The sequence below is a fragment of the Heptranchias perlo genome, chromosome 9, assembly GCF_035084215.1.
Source record: "Heptranchias perlo isolate sHepPer1 chromosome 9, sHepPer1.hap1, whole genome shotgun sequence".
In the NCBI taxonomy this organism is placed as follows: Eukaryota; Metazoa; Chordata; class Chondrichthyes; order Hexanchiformes; family Hexanchidae; genus Heptranchias; species Heptranchias perlo.
In genome coordinates, this window is record NC_090333.1 from 42271489 (window position 1) to 42289253 (window position 17765).

Below are 17765 nucleotides of genomic sequence, written 5' to 3' on the forward strand. Positions count from 1 at the left end.
TTCCATCACTTTGCTGATGATTGAGACTAGACTGATGGGGCGGTAATTGGCCGGATTGGATTTGTCCTGCTTTTTGTGGACAGGACATACCTGGGCAATTTTCCACATTGTCGGGTGGATGCCAGCGTTGTAGCTGTACTGGAACAGCTTGGCTAGAGGCGCAGCTAGTTCTGGAGCACAAGTCTTCAGCCAATCATCTCAGCCCCAGGGCATTGCTGCAGGAGTTCCTCAGGGCAGTGTCCTAGGCCCAACCATCTTCAGCTGCTTCATCAATGACCTTCCCTCCATCATAAGGTCAGAAATGGGGATGTTCGCTGATGACTGCACAGTGTTCAGTTCCATTCGCAACCCCTCAGATAATGAAGCAGTCCGAGCCCGCATGCAGCAAGACCTGGACAACATCCAGGCTTGGGCTGATAAGTGGCAAGTAACATTCGCGCCAAATAAGTGCCAGTCAATGACCATCTCCAACAAGAGAAAGTCTAACCACCTCCCCATCAACATCCTGGGGGTTACCATTGACCAGAAACTGAACTGGACCAGCCATATAAATACTGTGGCTACGAGAGCAGGTCAGAGGCTGGGTGTTCTGCGGCGAGTGACTCACCTCCTGACTCCCCAAAGCCTTTCCACCATCTACAAGGCACAAGTCAGGAGTGTGATGGAATACTCTCCACTTGCCTGGATGAGTGCAGCTCCAACAACACTCAAGAAGCTCGACACCATCCAAGATAAAGCAGCCCGCTTGATTGGCACCCCATCCATCACCCTAAACATTCACTCCCTTCACCACCGGCACACTGTGGCTGCAGTGTGTACCATCCACAGGATGCACTGCAGCAACTCGCCAAGGCTTCTTCAACAGCACCTCCCAAACCCGCGACCTCTACCACTTAGAAGGACAAGAGCAGCAGGCACATGGGAACAACACCACCTGCACGTTCCCCTCCAAGTCACACACCATCCCGACTTGGAAATATATCGCCGTTCCTTCATTGTCGCTGGGTCAAAATCCTGGAACTCCCTTCCTAACAGCACTGTGGGAGAACCGTCACCACACGGACTGCAGCGGTTCAAGAAGGCGGCTCACCACCACCTTCTCGAGGGCAATTAGGGATGGGCAATAAATGCTGGCCTCGCCAGCGACGCCCACATCCCATGAACGAATAAAAAAAAAATAACCTTTTCAGTATTCAATATAGTCATCCATTAACATAATTAAAAACTAGCTGCTCTCCTTTGATTGTGCACAGAAGGAGTCAAGACCAAGTAAACCTTCTAGGTCCAACAGGGTTAGAGGGTTGGGCGACAACTCGACCAAGGCAGATGAGAAGCAAAGGAGGCGGAGCAACAGAACCACCTTAGCAGAGGAGTGAATAGGAAATTACCTCAGCAGGGGGAGAAAAGAGGGAATTGACAATCATAGCAGGAGAAAAGCATGAAAACCATCTCAGTTGTAGTGGGGTGGGGGGAAAATTGGGAAACAGTCTCAGCAGGGGAGGTGAAAATGTACCTCAGAAGGGGGAAATCTCAGTTGGGGCTGGGGCTGAGAAGCAGGAAGTGCCTCATCAAGGGGTGCAGATCTAATCTCATCCAGCAGAGGGAAGGAGGAAACGCACCTTTGTGAGGAAGAGGGGTTGTAGCAGCCCTAATTTCTGCAGTTTGGCGGAAACCTTGATTTTTTGTGATTTAACATTGGCACAACAGCAGAACATGGAGCAATGGAAATCCCTGTCAATGCACCACCTAAAGGTGTAACAGACATTGCAGGTAAACTTTGACATTGAGAGAAGTCATTGACAGAGATTGACACAGGGGTTTTCAATATATTTTGAAATGAAATGCTATTATCAACCTACCAATTTTAATATTTGGTACACACGCACACGCACCAAGAATAGTAACCTTTGAGCGGCTGCCTGTTTCCTAACTCACACCAAGTCCCGTTCACTAATCACCCCTGTGCTCGCTGACCTCCATCTGCTCCCGGTCCCCGAACACTTCAATTTTAAAATTCTCATCCTTGTGTTCAAATCACTCTATGGCCTCGTCCCTCCCTATCTCTGTAACCTCTTCCAGCCCTACAACCCTTCGAGATCTCTGCGTTCCTCCAACTTTGGCACCTTGTGCATCCCCCACTTCCTTCATCCCACCATTGTTGGCCGTGCCTTTAGCCGTCTAGGCCCTAAGCTCTGTAATTCCCTCCCCAAAACTCTCCGCTTCTCTACCTCTCTCTCCTCCTTTAAGACACTGCTTAAAACCTACCTCTTTGAACACGCGTTTGGTTACCTATCCTAATATCTCCTTCTTTGGCTCGTGTCAATTTTTGTCTGATTATGCTTCCATGAAGTGCTTAGGAATGTTTTACTCCGTTAAAGCAAGTTGTTGTTGATAAGTAAAATAACTTTTCCCAGGATTGTTCACCGTGTTTTCTCGCATATTCAACCATCTTTGAATATTAGCTATTTCTAAGAACTACAGAATAGTCCAGAATATAATTTAAAATGTAGATTTTTACTTTTTTTTTGTGTTCACCAATCTGAGCAATGTTTGTGCCGAAGAACGAAATACGGTTATACTCCTGGACACCCAGAATCAAAAACTCAAAGATCAGACACAGTATGGCTAACCATCTCCACATCTCCAAAGTTTTCCTTATACTGTCGTAACAATGCATGATCCAACTCTAGCCTCAGTAAAGCATCTTCTACAGTAACAGCAATTCCACAACAGATGTCCAAATGACACTGATAACTTTTGTCGGGAGTTTCCTCGAGACTTCTCCCGCTCCCCCATCATAACTTCGGTGAAAGTTCAGCAGAAGCCCCGTTTACGACATGAAGAAATTTCTGATGTTAGTATCAACTTAAGATAAGCTAAAGCTTTAAACTGCAAACCAGAACTCGGTTCACACTATCCAAACTGACAGTAAAACATCAGCTTGCAAACAGAGGTGACTTTCATCCGTCATCTGTTAACGGGCAAAACAAAAATCCTCATTATGCCACAATTTCAATTGGTCACAGAATCTGCTAAAATCTCTGTGAGCTGCCTAATGATTCGGTGGGCAAATCTGGTATGGTATTGAATGACAAGGTCCTTGCATCAATTAACTGATTTCAGGGTAGCTGCGAGGGCAGTACAATTGGCATCAGTGCCCTTCAACTAGGGATGGAGGGAAAAAAAGGTCCACCAAGGTTCCTGTTCATGATAGCTACAAAATGTCCCAACGCACTTCACAAAAGAGTAATTAGAGAAAAATGGACGCCAAGTCAAAGAACGATATTTTAGGATGGCTGACTAAAAGCTTTGTCATAGAGGTGTGTTTTAAGGAGGGTCTTATAAGAGAGAGGAAGGGAATTCCAGAGCGTTGGGCCTAGGCAACTGAAGGTACATATAAAAATGGCCACTTGGGCCAGAAAATGCCAGTGCCTGTGCAACTGTGTTCAAGTACGTATCACTACTGACTGGAGAGAGTGAAGTAAAGAACAGGAAATTGTGCTTCCAAACTGTAGGGATTTATATGGAAATTTGATATCTCAATTCTCATATTTTCAATTAAGTGCAGAAAAACATTGATGACAACATCAATGAAAAGCAAAATAACTTCTGCAAAAGAAAATGGAACTAAAGAAGGTATCTTCTGTTCACAAGCACCATGTAAGTAAGAAATGTAAGCACAGCTTGACAATGAAAAGGTGCTTGGTAAGGTATGGCATCGTCAACTGATCAACATCGTAGAATCTACTGGCTTTGAAGGGAAAACTATCTGAATAATCTACAATCTATACTGGGTACAAGAAGCATGTGTGTGAGTTGGTAACTTGATCATGAAGTGGATGAAGGTCAAATGTAAAGTGAAACAAGGATGAACACTTTCTTTATCCCTGTACAATATCTATTCAGAAATTATTATGTATGAGGCGCTGTTGATACCACTATTAAAGAGAACGGCAAGCTATTGAACAACATTAAACATGCCAGTAACATGGTGATTGCAGAGTCTGTAGAAAGCTTACAATGGATGGTGCAATCAATAAATGACAATAATTTGGAATATAAGGTAAAACACCAACAACACAAAAACAGATGAAACTTTTAGAACAACCAACAATTGAGCATGATAAGTAGATGAAATGCTACGTTTGGTCAAGACGTTATATGGGAGTGAAAACTAGTCCCTCCACGCTGCAACACTCAAAAGAATGAATGCATTTGAAATGTGAATGTATTACAGAATGCATGATGATGACCAGCTGCTTAATTTAGTGGGACAAAAAAAAGATAGCTGATGAGATAGCCCAAAGACAGACCAGATACTCTGGAAATACCATTTGCGAATCGCAAGAACAGCTAATATGCGTATTGATGAAGGAAAAAAAGGAAGACTGAGTTGCACATAGAGCCATAACATCAAGGAATGGTTCAAAGTCAAGAGATGAACTAGATTCTACAGTTGTCATGGGATCAAATGAGATTCACCATTAAGACTACCATCCTCTGGCATCTGAAGGAGATTTACCAACAGTGAATGTGCTCGTACAAGGCTCTAAGCACAGGGTACTGAAATGTGTGAGACTTGAAATTTGCTCAGTTGGGTGAATGGAGTACACTTTGCAGAAATTCTTGAGTCTCACAGACTGGTACTCACTAGTCTCCTATTGTCATTGTGCTGCTCTTGTAATTAAAAAGAAATGTGACATGGTCACACCAGTAATAATTGAAAGAATTAGTGAATCTTAACATTTGCAGCAGCAATAACAAGTAGCTAACTTGGATTAAAACTTGGACAGAACATCCCTGTGGACCGGCCTATGCAGCAAAGCCCAATGTTGACTGCTCTGTCAAAGCACTGAAGAACCGTCCTGTTTTCAGTAGTGGGCCTCAAGTGTCCAACCAAGAGTTAAGAATGTCTTTTTCTTGGGGTTTGTATCTTAATACCTCAGGATTTTATTTCTTCCATGAACTATTCGCAATATTATTTCTACTCTGCTTAGAATCCATTGTTACAGATTGTTGCTTTTTGAACTTTAACTAAAAAATTAGGGCCTTCCTGTCATTTTTATGAAGCCTATTCCGCAACAAAGGACTTATACAATATGGTGTAGATGGAAACCATCTTTTTGATTGACCCCATCATCTGTCAATGAGGGTTTCTGTCAATCACAGAGGTGGTCCTTAACATTCTGTAATAACCTCTAAATTCAGTGAAACATTCACTTAACATTAAAATGTCAGCTCTTTATAATACAGTAGCAAATGTCTTCAAATGTTTAAACTTGTGAATTACTGTGATATGATTAGGCAGAGTCAACATGGTTTTATGAAAAGGAAATCGTGTTTGACAAATTTATTACAGTTTTTTGAGGATGTAACTAGCAGGTAGATAAAGGGGAACCAGTGGATGTAGTATGTTTGGATTTTCAAAGGGCATTCAATAAGGTGCCACATAAAAAAGGTTGTTACTCAAGGTAAGGGCTCATGGGGTTGGGGGTAATATATTAGCATGGATAGAGGATTGGTTAAAGGACAGAAAACAGAGAGTAAGGATAAACAGGTCATTCTCAGGTTAGCAGGCTGTAACTAGTGGGGTGCCGCAAGGATCGGTGCTGGGGCCTCAGCTATTTACAATCTATATTATTGACATAGATGAAGGGACCGAGTGTAATGTATCAAAGTTTGCTGACGATACAAAGCTAGGTGGGAAAGTAAGCTGTGATGAGGATACAAAGAGTCTGCAGAGGGATATAGACAGGTTAAGTGAGTGGGCAAGATGGTGGCAGATGGAGTATAATGTGGGGAACCATGAGGTTATTCACTTTGGTAGGAAGAATAGAAAAACAGAATATTTTTAAAATGGTGATAAACTATTAAATGTTAGTGTTCAGGGAGACTTGGGTGTCCTCGTACAAGAAACACAAAAAGTTAGCATGCAGGTGCAGCAAGCAATTGGGAAAACAAATGGCATGTTGGCCTTTATTGCAAGAGGGTTGGAGTACAAGAGTAAGGAAGTCTCCCTACAATTGTATAGGGCTTTGTTGAGACCTCACCTGGAGCATAGCGTACAGTTTTGGTCTCCTTATCTAAGGAAGGATATACTTGCCTTAGAGACGGTGCAGCCAAGGTTCACTAGATTAATTCCTGGGATGAGAGGGTTGTCCTATGAGGAGAGGTTGTGTAGAATGGGCCTATACTCTCTGGAGTTTAGAAGAATGAGAGGCAATCTCATTGAAACATATAAGATTATGAAGGGGCTTGACAGGGTAAATGCTGAGAGGTTGTTTCCCATGGCTGGAGAGTCTAGAACTAGGGGACATAGTCTCAGGATAAGGGGTCGTTCATTTAAGACTGAGATGAGGAGGAATTTCTTCACTCAGTGGATTGTGAATCTTTGGAATTCTCTATCCCAGAGGGCTGTGGACGCTGGGTCATTGAATATGTTCAAGGCTGAGATAGATAGATTTTTGGACTCTAGGGGAATCAAGGGATATGGGGATAAGGCAGGAAAGTGGAGTTGAGGTCGAAGATCAACCATGATCTGATTGAATGGCGGAGCAGGATCGAGGGGCCGTATGGCCGACTCCTGCTCCTATTTCTTATGTTCTTATGTAATCTGTAGAAAAGAAACAAGATCCCAAAACGTATTATCTTGTCTATTTTAAAGAGAAAGTATCTGAATTCAACAGCACCTCCCAAACCCACGACCTCTACTACTTAGAAGGACAAGGGCAGCAGGCACATGGGAACAACACCGCCTGCACGTTCCCCTCCAAGTCACACACCATCCCGACTTGGAAATATATCACTGTTCCTTCATCATCGGGTCAAAATCCTGGAACTCCCTACCTAACAGCACTGTGGGAGAACCTTCACCACACGGACTGCAGCGGTTCAAGAAGGCGGCTCACCACCACCTTCTCAAGGGCAATTAGAGATGGGCAATAAATGCTGGCCTCGCCAGCGACGTCCACACCCCATGAATGAATTTTTAAAAATTAAATGCTGTGGTGCAGTGGCACCGTGTATTGGACCATGAGTGTGTGACAGCAAAGCAATGGGGCAGAGCAATGTTCAATTCTTGACTACGCTCTGGGAAGATATCAAGTGGAGACTAGGTATGTTCTCACAGTTCAAAAATTGGAAGAATCATGGCTGGACCACAATTACTCTTCTCCCACAAGCCATTTCAGAGTGACATGAGTAATGGTCTGGAAGCAGATCCTGTCCATTCTCTTGACTGCAGAATGACTGTAAGCCAGGGAGACTGGGGTAACAAAGGAAAAGTATGTGGTGAATCTTTTTTTCATTTCCTTTCAAACATACAATGCTGATGCAAATTATCTCACATGACAAAAATGACATACTGCATTTGTCCACCTAAACAAAAAAAGGTTTACCAGACACTTTTGTATAAAGACATTGTCCCTTTTACAATTTCTGCTTTATTCAGCTCTTCATGTCAACATTGGTTTAATGGTAGGGCCAATATATCCCTAAAGCTCTGATAACAAACCTCTCTTGATGTGCTAATCAGTGTCATCAAATATCTGGTAGAAAAGAAATTACAGTCTCTTGAAGTCACCTTAGCAAGAGGTTTTGTTCTTTTCGTTGTTTTTAGTACCGATTGACTCTTTTCTACAATTTGCATATTGGTCCAGTACAATTTTTTTTCCTTTTATAAAGAGACCTCAAAGACTAGCACTACGGAACATCACTTGGTGTTTTCAGTTCATTCTCTGCAAGAGCAAAGCATTTTCCCCTCTCCACTGTCTGAAGAGGGCCACACATACTAAGATGTACTTTCATGGGCCTCACCCAGCACACTTCAAGTACTTTGCCCGAGTGGTCAATCTTGATTTGACAGCCCAGAGAGTGTGCAGTGGCAAGTTATTTGATGTGGAAGAGGTCACACTGGAGTCTAATCCTTTCCTCACAAGATGTCCACGCACATGCACCTACCAGCAGGTGCCATTGGATAGATACCAGGAATGGTAATTCAGGCAGATATTTTACCCCTCTTTAGTGCAACCTCAAACCAAAGTTTATGATACAAACGACAGTTAACTGCACTAGTACAAGACGCTAGAGTACCAAGGAATGGCAATACAGAGTGGTGGGATATTGGCCCAGTATCCTTCACACTGTGGTTTCCTTTTCCTAGCCACAGTGCTGGAAGGAGCACCAGATTGGAGGCCTGGTCTCTCCCTGGAGGGAGGGAAAGAAAATTGGAGGAAGAGTGTATAAGGCTAGTGTCTAATCAACACTCCGTATGGTATTAAGAGGGTACACGATGAAGGTACAAAAGGCAAAATCCGATATCTTTTGGAAAGCGCTGCGCAATTAGGATAAGGTATACCAGCAGGTGGAACAGAGCCTTGAAGTAATGAGAAGCCTGCATCCAATAAGGGTCCATTCCTTTCTTCCTCCATGAAGTGCTTTGGGACATTTTTCCACGTTAAGAGCACTATATAACTGCGAGTTGCTGTTGTTTTTGTTGTGTTACAGCAAGAAGTATGTGAACGGTTTAGCACTTTAAGAAGATGATGCGATGAGTCCCAGCTAATAGAAAACCAAAGGGCAAAACATAGATGGAGAGACTGTGTATAGAAAGACACAAATGGAAAATTAATAAAGATAGAAACTCAGTAGCTGCCAGTTGGAAGAGCATGATAGCGAGATCTTGTGGTGTCTATTACTCACATAAATGGATCCGTTCTGACAAAGGGTCTGCACCTGAATTGTTAATCGATCTTTTCTCTTGTCAGTTGTGTATTTCCAGTATTTTCTGTTTTTATTTTGGGTCATAATAGTGTAGGCAGGGACCTGGGAGCAGTTGGTATGCTCACACTCATGGCAACAGTTGATATATGTTCCCAAAAGAGCAGAGAATGGGGGGAATAACAGAGGGAGTCTAATCCCCACGTTAAAAATACAGCTAATAGTTAGGAGAGTTCATTGGCAAAATCCAGGTGCAATAGTTTGCTACTGAAGTGGATGATGTGTCATCTCCTCACCTTGTACAAATAAGCAATGAACACATTCAGGGGCTTTTGTTTATTACTGTGGGTTTTTAAAACGGGTGATTAATGATACAGACTGCAGGACAAGTGAGTACAAGGCCACCTTAAATCAATGGGGTGTGCTGTAGCTTAAAAGAAAAAAAAGACTTGAGATGAGAATCACTGGAGCTCTGATCAGAAACATAATGCTACAGTAGAGAAAGTGGATGGAAATCATACTTGTTCTTGAGTGGGAATGAAGTGCTCTTGTTCTGAAATGGGGCTGGTTGTATAAAAGACTAAGTCACTGCTATCCGAGATTTTATTTAAAATTTTGTATGTGGCTAAGCAATGCTAATTTCAAGACAACAGCCCTGTTCAGGTGACTTCAACAAAGAAAAACTAACATTTAATGGTCCTCTGGAGTTAAAAGAACAAGATTGTTCCAGGAGCAAAAATGTATTTTATACTGCGAATGTGTCAACAGCTTGAGGCATCAGCAGCTACTTGGTAAACTTATTAAAGGTATGGCCTTCGAGTTAAATATTACCTGAATGTAGTAAATTGATGCAGCATATTCAAATCTCGGCCTACTATACCACAGTGCTTACTAAGATTAGGTTTGCACCCCTCATTTCCTGCATATCGAGAGATTAAATTCTGTAGCAGCAGCCCAAGCACATTTGCCCTGTTGTATTCTACGTTTCTGGTGGGCAGAAGGGAACTCCGTGGGTTTTCCAAGGTTTCCTTATTTGCATACTACATGTGCACCCCCATTGTGGTTTGTGCAGCCTGCTGCGAGCTTGGCCATGAACAGAAATGTGCAGATGTCACTTGAAGCGGGAGCTGTAGTTCCTGATTGCTGGAAATTGATTCCTGTCACTTCTTCTTCTGAGTTCTATGAGGTGTGAGGTGAACCAGGAGTCTGCCAATTCCTGTGGTGGAAGGAGGACAGCTCGATTTTCTGAGAAGGCCCTGGAAATTATGCTAAGGGAGGTGACGGAAAGAAGGGTTACTATTTTTGGCTTGGGGCATGATCAAGGGGCCAGTCATCGCAGCCCCAGGACATCACTGTAGGAGCTCCACAAGGAAGTGTCCTCAGCACAGCCATCTTCAGTTGCTTCATCACTGACCTTTCCTCCGTCAAAAAGGTCGTTTGCTGACAATTCCACAGTGTTCAGCTTCATTCACATTGTCCTTTGAATGAATCAGTCCTTACCAGCCTATTGCAAGACCCAGATAACATCCAGACATGGGCTAGCAAGTGGAAGATAACATTTGCACCACATATGTGCCAGGTAATGAACATCTCAAACAAGAGAAAGCCTAGCTAACTCCCCTTGACCTTTAATGGCACCAACAGCGAGTCCCCCACCATCAACATTTTGGGGTCACCATTGACCAGAAGCTTAACTAGATCAGCTATATCTGTTGGTACAAGAGCAGGGCAGAGGCTGGGTACTTCCACTGGGAAGAGGTTGATTGTGTGCGGAAGTTACACCACACTGGGCTGGGACGGGACAGGCTCAAAAGACCAGCTGATCTTTTCCTGTTCTTTTTCATATATTGTTATTTGACATATGTCATCCATGGCACCCTGAAAGAAGCCAATGGCATAAATGTTCAAGACAGTCATGACTTTAACTTCTGCAGGCAGGGTCATGCCAGAAATAGAGCAAATTTGAAAGTCCCATTCCAGGAGATGGCAATGTTCCCCGACTGCCTCCCTGCTGAAATATAAGTGGCGAAGACACAGCTCCTCTGACATGCCCCGGAAACTGTGGCATTTTCTAAAAACATGGGCCCTTGGGTAAGTGCTAAGCCCTCCTTTGATCTAGGTGCACCTGCCTCTGCCCCTGACTGAAAAGCTCCTCATTCTCCATCTCCCTGAGGGCAAAGGAAATTCCTATGGAATGTCCATTCTGTTCAAAGCTCAGGCAAGCTAGAAGGGATGGAAAAGTGAAATTACATCAGAATAAACAGACATAATTAGGAGCAGAAGTAAACAATGCTACTAAAATAGTAGTAAGCACAGCATATAAAAATGGCCTAAAATCGAGGTCTCGAAAATCAGTCTAAAAGAGCAGGCAGCACAGCTCTGGCCAGACCAAAGGATACTTCCAGTGGTCGAGTATCTGGTTTTATAGGTACGCAGCAATGGCATCACTCCATTGACACAATACATCAGAAATTGTGGGGCAACAAGCACATGCCCCCAAATTAAAGGCTCGAAAGGGGGTCACGCCATGGAGCAGCAGAGCCTCGTGTAATCCCCATGCAGGCAGAAAACCTGGGGCAGTGTGTTTAAAACGCAAATTGGGTACAGGACATCTGCCCTCGTTTTTTTTTTAACCTCCTCTGTGCCTGGCACACGCCTGCACCACCAGTGCACGGGAGAGGAATTTCAGTCTTGTGCACCTCATAAGGGATGCTTACAAAGTTGTGTTCATAAAGGCCTTGAAGCTAGTTGCCAATCCACCTTATAGCTGGATTATGGTATGTGTGGTACATAAAGAAGATATCTATGATTTACAAAAGAAAGAATACTAGCATTATCATGATGCAAATAAATGTAAATATGACTTTTTTTAAATCTGGGATTATTTTTAATTATGTAATGACTTTCACTAAGATATTTAAACACATCTGAAATTTCATCTGCAACTTTATTATCATGTCTATGTTTACATAAAATATTTTCACTTACTTTGTGACACTCTCACCAGCTCAGTGACACTGAACACGCCTGATGTGACAAAGCTGTCTTGGAAGCCCAAGTGTCCTGCAAAACATGGAAATAAAGAAAAAATTAATTTTTACAGAACAAGAATTTTCAAATATGAATTTGTATTTCACAATAAAGTATGGACATCCTCCATTTAAAAAAAAACACATGAAACCTTATTAAAAATGCTCTCAACTAACCAAATAAAATGCCTAATCCAATTAAAGGCATGCTCCAAAAGGGAGAAAGCAGTCAGCAATTGATCACTGATTCTTAAAGAGTGGGCTGGTTAATACAAACCTCTGAGATTTTAGATAGAAAAATAGATACCATAAAATCGAGTCCTAAATTGCAACTTCATGTAGGATCTTTTCTTATGGTAAATAAAGTGCTAGGTTGTACTTTTTTCTTCCAGTTTTTTTTCTTAAAGAAAACTTAAATTTAATAATGTTTCTGCCAATAGCCACTTGTATGATGTATGGCCATTGACTCATACATGTTTTGGGAGACAAGCTGGCCACTTCCATTGCAATGTCAGGGCTCTTCAAATTTGCTGCACTTTACTATTGTTTTATGCCTGCAGGAAAAAGAAGCATATAACAGAAGGGAGAAGTGAACAATGGGCAATGGGGCACCAAATCTGAACCCCCTAATCTGGCTACAGGAAAAGAATGTAAATTAGTTGGCCCAGTGTCAGTGGAACCTAAAGGAGGGAATTATGCATCTCCAGATAGCTCCATCATCGATTTGGATTCATCCTGTTCCAATCTTTCACACATTCAGGCTCTCTATCAATCACAAATTTAGCATCATAGCACACAATGTCTTGGCAAGTCCCATTTTTTTTTTACAAGCGGTCAGCCTTGGCTCAGTGGTAGCACTCTTGCCACTGAGTCAGAAGGTCATGGGCTCAAGCTCCACTCCAGCACATAATCTAGACTGGCAATTCAGTGTTGCACTGAGGAAATGCTGCACTGTTGGAGGCGCAAACTTTTAGATGAGACGTTAAGCCGAGGCCCCATCTGCCCTCTCAGGTGGACGTAAAGATCCCACGGCACTATTTTGAAAAAGAGCAGGGGAGTTCACCTCGGTATCCTGGCCAATATTTATCCCTCAACCAACATCACTAAAAATAGATTATAAGAACGTAAGAATATAAGAAATAGGAGCAGCAGTAGGCCATACGGCCCCTCGAGCCTGCTCCGACGTTCAATCAGATCATGGCTGATCTTCGACCTCAACTCCACTTTCCCACCCATTCCACATGTCCCTTGATTCGCCTACAGTCCAAAAATCTATCTAACTCAACCTTGAATATATTTGAAGACTCAGAATCCACAGCCCTCGGGGGTGGAGAAATCCAAAGATTCACAACCCACTGCATGAAGAAATTCCTCCTCATCTCAGTCTTAAATGAATGACCCCTTAACCTGCGACTATGCCCCCTAGTTCTAGACTCTCTAGCCAGGGGAAACAATCTCTCAGCATCTACCCTGTAAAACCCCCTCATAATCTTATACGTTTCAATGAGATCACCACTCATTCTTCTAAACTCCAGAGAGTATAGGCCCATTCTACTTCATAGGACAACCCTCTCATCCCACGAATTAATCTAGTGAACCTTGGTTGCACCGCCTCCAAGACAAGTATAACCTTCCTTAGATAAGGAATCGAAAACTGTACGTTTTACTCCAGGTGAGCTCTCACTAAAGCCCTGGCACATCTGTAGTAAGACTTCCTTACTCTTGTACTCCAACCCCTTGCAATAAAGGTCAACATGCCATTTCCTTTCCTAATTGCCTGCTGTACCTGCATACTAACTTCTTATGTTTCTTGTACGAGGACACTGAAGTCTCTCTGAACACCAACATTTAATAGTTTCTCACCATTTAAACAATATTCTGTTTTTCTATTCTTCTTACTAAAGTGAATAACTTAACATTTCCCCACATTATACTCCTTCTTGCCCACTCATTTAATCTGTCTATATCCCTTTGCAGACTCTGTGTCCTTCTCACAGCTTTTTTTTTCTTCGTTCATGGGATGTGGGCGTCGCTGGCGAGACCAGCATTTATTGCACATCCCTAATTGCCCGAGAAGGTGGTGGTGAGCCGCCTTCTTGAACCGCAGCATTCGTGTGGTGAAGGTTCTCCCACATTGCTGTTAGGTAGGGAGTTCCAGGATTTTGACCCAGTGATGATGAAGGAACTGCAATATATTTCCAAGTCGGGATGGCGTGTAACTTAAAGGGGAACGTCCAGGTGGTGTTGTTCCCATGTGCCTGCTGCCCTTGTCCTTCTCGGTGGTAGAGCTCGGGCGAGTTGCAGCAATGCATCCTGGAGATGGCACACACTGCAGCTACGGTGCGCCGGTGGTGAAGGGAGTGAATGTTTAAGGTGGTGGATGGGGTGCCAATCAAGGGGGCTGCCCTGTCCTGGATGGTGTCGAGCTTTTTGAGTGTTCTTGGAGCTGCATTCATCCAAGCAAGTGGAGAGTATTCCATCACACTCCTGACTTGTGCCTTGTAGATGGTGGAGGCTTTGAGGAGTCAGGAGGTGAGTCACTCGCCACAGAATACCCAGCCTCTGACCTGCTCTTGTAGCCACAGTATTTATGTGGCTGGTCCAGTTAAGTTTCTGGTCAATGGTGACCCCCAGGATGTTGATGGTGGGGGATTCGGCGATGGTAATGCCGTTGAATGTCAAGGGGACGTGGTTAGACTCTATCTTGTTGGAGATGGTCATTGCCTGGCACTTGTCTGGTGCGAATGTTACTTGCCACTTACCAGCCCAAGCCTGGACGTTGTCCATTTCTTGCTGCATGCGGGCACGGACTGCTTCATTATTTGAGGGGTTGCGAATGGAACTGAACACTGTGCAATCATCAGTGATCACCCCCATTTCTGATGTTATGGTGGAGGGCAGGTCATTGATGAAGCAGCTGAAGATGGTTGGGCCTAGGACACTGCCCTGAGGAACTCCTGCAGCAATGTCCTGGAGCTGAGATGATTGGCTTCCAACAACCACTACCACCTTCCTTTGTCCTAGATATGACTCCAGCCACTGGAGAGTTTTCCCCCTGATTCCCATTGACTTCAATTTTACTAGGGTTCCTTGGTGCCACACTCGGTCAAAGGTTGCCTTGATGTCAAGGGCAGTCACTCTCACCTCACCTCTGGAATTCAGCTCTTTTGTCCATGTTTTGACCAAGGCTGTAATGAGGTCTGGAGCCAAGCGGTCCTGGCGGAACCCAAACTGAGCATCGGTGAGCAGGTATTGGTGAGTAAGTGCCGCTTGATAGCACTGTCGACGACACCTTCCATCACTTTGCTGATGATTGAGAGTGGACTGATGGGGCGGTAATTGGCCGGATTGGATTTGTCCTGCTTTTTGTGGACAGGACATACCTGGGCAATTTTCCACATTGTCGGGTAGATGCAGCTGTACTGGAACAGTTTGGCTAGAGGCGCGGCTAGTTCTGGAGGACAAGTCTTCAGCACTACAGCCAGGATGTTGTCGGGGCCCATAGCCTTTGCTGTATCCAGTGCACTCAGCCGTTTCTTGATATAACGTGGAACGAATAGAATTGGCTGAAGACTGGCTTCTGTGATGTTGGGGATATCGGGAGGAGGCCGAGATGGATCATCCACTTGGCGCTTCTGGCTGAAGATGGTTGCAATCGCTTCAGCCTCGTTTTTTGCACTCACGTGCTGGATTCCGCCATTATTTAGGATGGGGATGTTTACAGAGCCTCCTCCTCCTGTTAGTTGTTTAATTGTCCACCACCATTCACGACTGGATGTGGCAGGACTGCAGAGCTTTGATCTGATCTGTTGGTGGTGGAATCGCTTAGCTCTGTCTATAGCATGCTGCTTCCGCTGTTTAGCATGCATGTTGTCCTGTGTTGTAGCTTCACCAGTTTGGCACCTCATTCTTAGGTATGCCTGGTGCTGCTCCTGGCATGCTCTTCTACATTCCTCGTTGAACCAGGATTGATCCCCTGGCTTGGTGGTAATGGTAGAGTGAGGAATATGCCGGGCCATGAGGTTACAGATTGTGCTGGAATACAATTCTGCTGCTGCTGATGACCCACAGCACCTCATGGATGCCCAGTTTTGAGCTGCTAGATCTGTCCTGAATCTATCCCATTTAGCACGGTGGTAGTGCCACACAACATGTTGGATGGTGTCCTCAGTTTGAAGACGGGACTTCGTCTCCACGAGGACTGTGCGGTGGCCACTCCTACCAATACTGTCATTGACAGATGCATTTGCGACAGGTAGATTGATGAGGACGAGGTCAAATAGGTTTTTCCCTCGTGTTGGTTCGCTCACCACCTGCCGCAGGCCCAGTCTCGCAGCCATATCCTTCAGGACTCAGCCAGCTCGATCAGTAGTGGTGCTACCGAACCACTCTTGGTGATGGACATTGAAGTCCCCCACCCAGAGTACATTCTGTGCCCTTGCTACCCTCAGTGCTTCCTCCAGGTGGTGCGCAACATGGAGGAGGACTGATTCATCAGCTGAGGGAGGGCGGTAGGTGGTAATCAGCAGGAGGTTTCCTTGCCCATGTTTGACCTGATGCCATGAGATCTCATGGGGTCCGGAGTCAATGTTGACGACTCCCAGGGCCACTCCCTCCTGACTGTATATCACTGTTCCGCCACCTCTGGTGGGTCTGTCCTGCCGGTGGGACAGGACATACCCAGGAATGGTGATGGAAGAGTCTGGAACATTGGCTGAAAGGTATGATCCTGTGTGTATGGCTATGTCAGGCTGTTGCTTGGGAGAGCTGTCCCACAGACTAGTCAGTTTTGGCACAAGTCCCCAGATGTCAGTGAGGAGGACTTTGCAGGGTTGACTGGGCTTGGTTTGCCTTTGTCATGTCCGGTGCCTAGTGATCTGATGCCGGGTGTTCGTCCGGTTTTATTCTTATTATGACTTTTTTTTTAAGTGAGATTGTACAACTGAGTGGCTTGCTAGGCTATTTCAGAGGGCAATTCAGAATCAACTACATTGCTGTGGGTCTGGAGTCACATATAGGCCAGACCGGGTAAGGACGGCAGGTTTCCTTCCGTAATGGACATTAGTGAACCAGATGGGTTTTTACAACAATCTGGTAGTTTCATGGCCACCATTACTGATACTAGTTTTTTTTTATTCCAGACTTTATTTAATTAATTGAATTTAAATTCCCCAGCTGTTGTGGCAGGGATTTGAACTCTTGACTCCGGATTATTAGTCCAGGCCTCTGGATTACTCGTCCAGTAACTTAACCACTATGCTACCGTACCGTTGCTTTGCCACCTGGCTTTGTATCGTCAGCAATCTTGGATACATTACACTTGGTCCCTTCATCTAAGTCATTAATACAGATTGTAAATAGCTGAGGCCCCAGCACCGATCCTTGTGGCACTAGTTACAGCCTGCTAAACTGAGAATGACCCATTTATCCCTACTCTCTGTTTTCTGTCCTTTAACCAATCCTCTATCCATGCTAATATATTACCCCCAACCCCATGAGCCCTTACCTTGTGTAACAACCTTTTGTGTGGCACCTCATCAAATGCATTTTGAAAATCCAAATATACTACATCCACTGGTTCCCCTTTATCTACCCTGCTGGTTACATCCTCAAAAAACTCTGATAAATTTGTCAAACATGATTTCCCTTTCATAAAACCATGTTGATTCTGCCCAATCATATTATGATTTTCTAAGTGTCCTGTTACCACTTCCTTTATAATGGATTCCAGCATTTTCCCGACAACTGATGTCAGGCTAACTGGCCTGTAGTTCCCTGTTTCCTCTCTCCCTCCCTTCTTGAATTATCTGGTCATTATCACATTGCTGTTTGTGGGACCTTGCCGTGCGCAAATTGGCTGCTGTGTTTCCCACATTACAACAGTGACTACGCTTCAAAAGTACTTAATTGGCTGTGAAGCGCTTTGGGACATCCTGAGGTCATGAAAGGTGCTATATAATTGCAAGTTCTTTCTTTTTTCAACATATAATTGTTATAGTTGTTCCTCATGTATTTCAA

At 44.1% G+C, this 17765-nt stretch overlaps 1 protein-coding gene across 10 annotated transcripts in view; it reads right to left on the reverse strand.

Moving 5' to 3' along the window:
- Positions 1 to 17765, reverse strand: part of nfia (nuclear factor I/A) — a 438666-nt gene that overhangs the window by 159002 nt on the left and 261899 nt on the right. For all 10 annotated transcript variants that reach the window (XM_067990275.1, XM_067990281.1, XM_067990283.1 and 7 more), the window contains one exon: positions 11707 to 11781. In XM_067990275.1, the coding sequence (XP_067846376.1) occupies positions 11707 to 11781 (75 nt within the window). The remainder of the gene's footprint in view (positions 1 to 11706; positions 11782 to 17765) is intronic.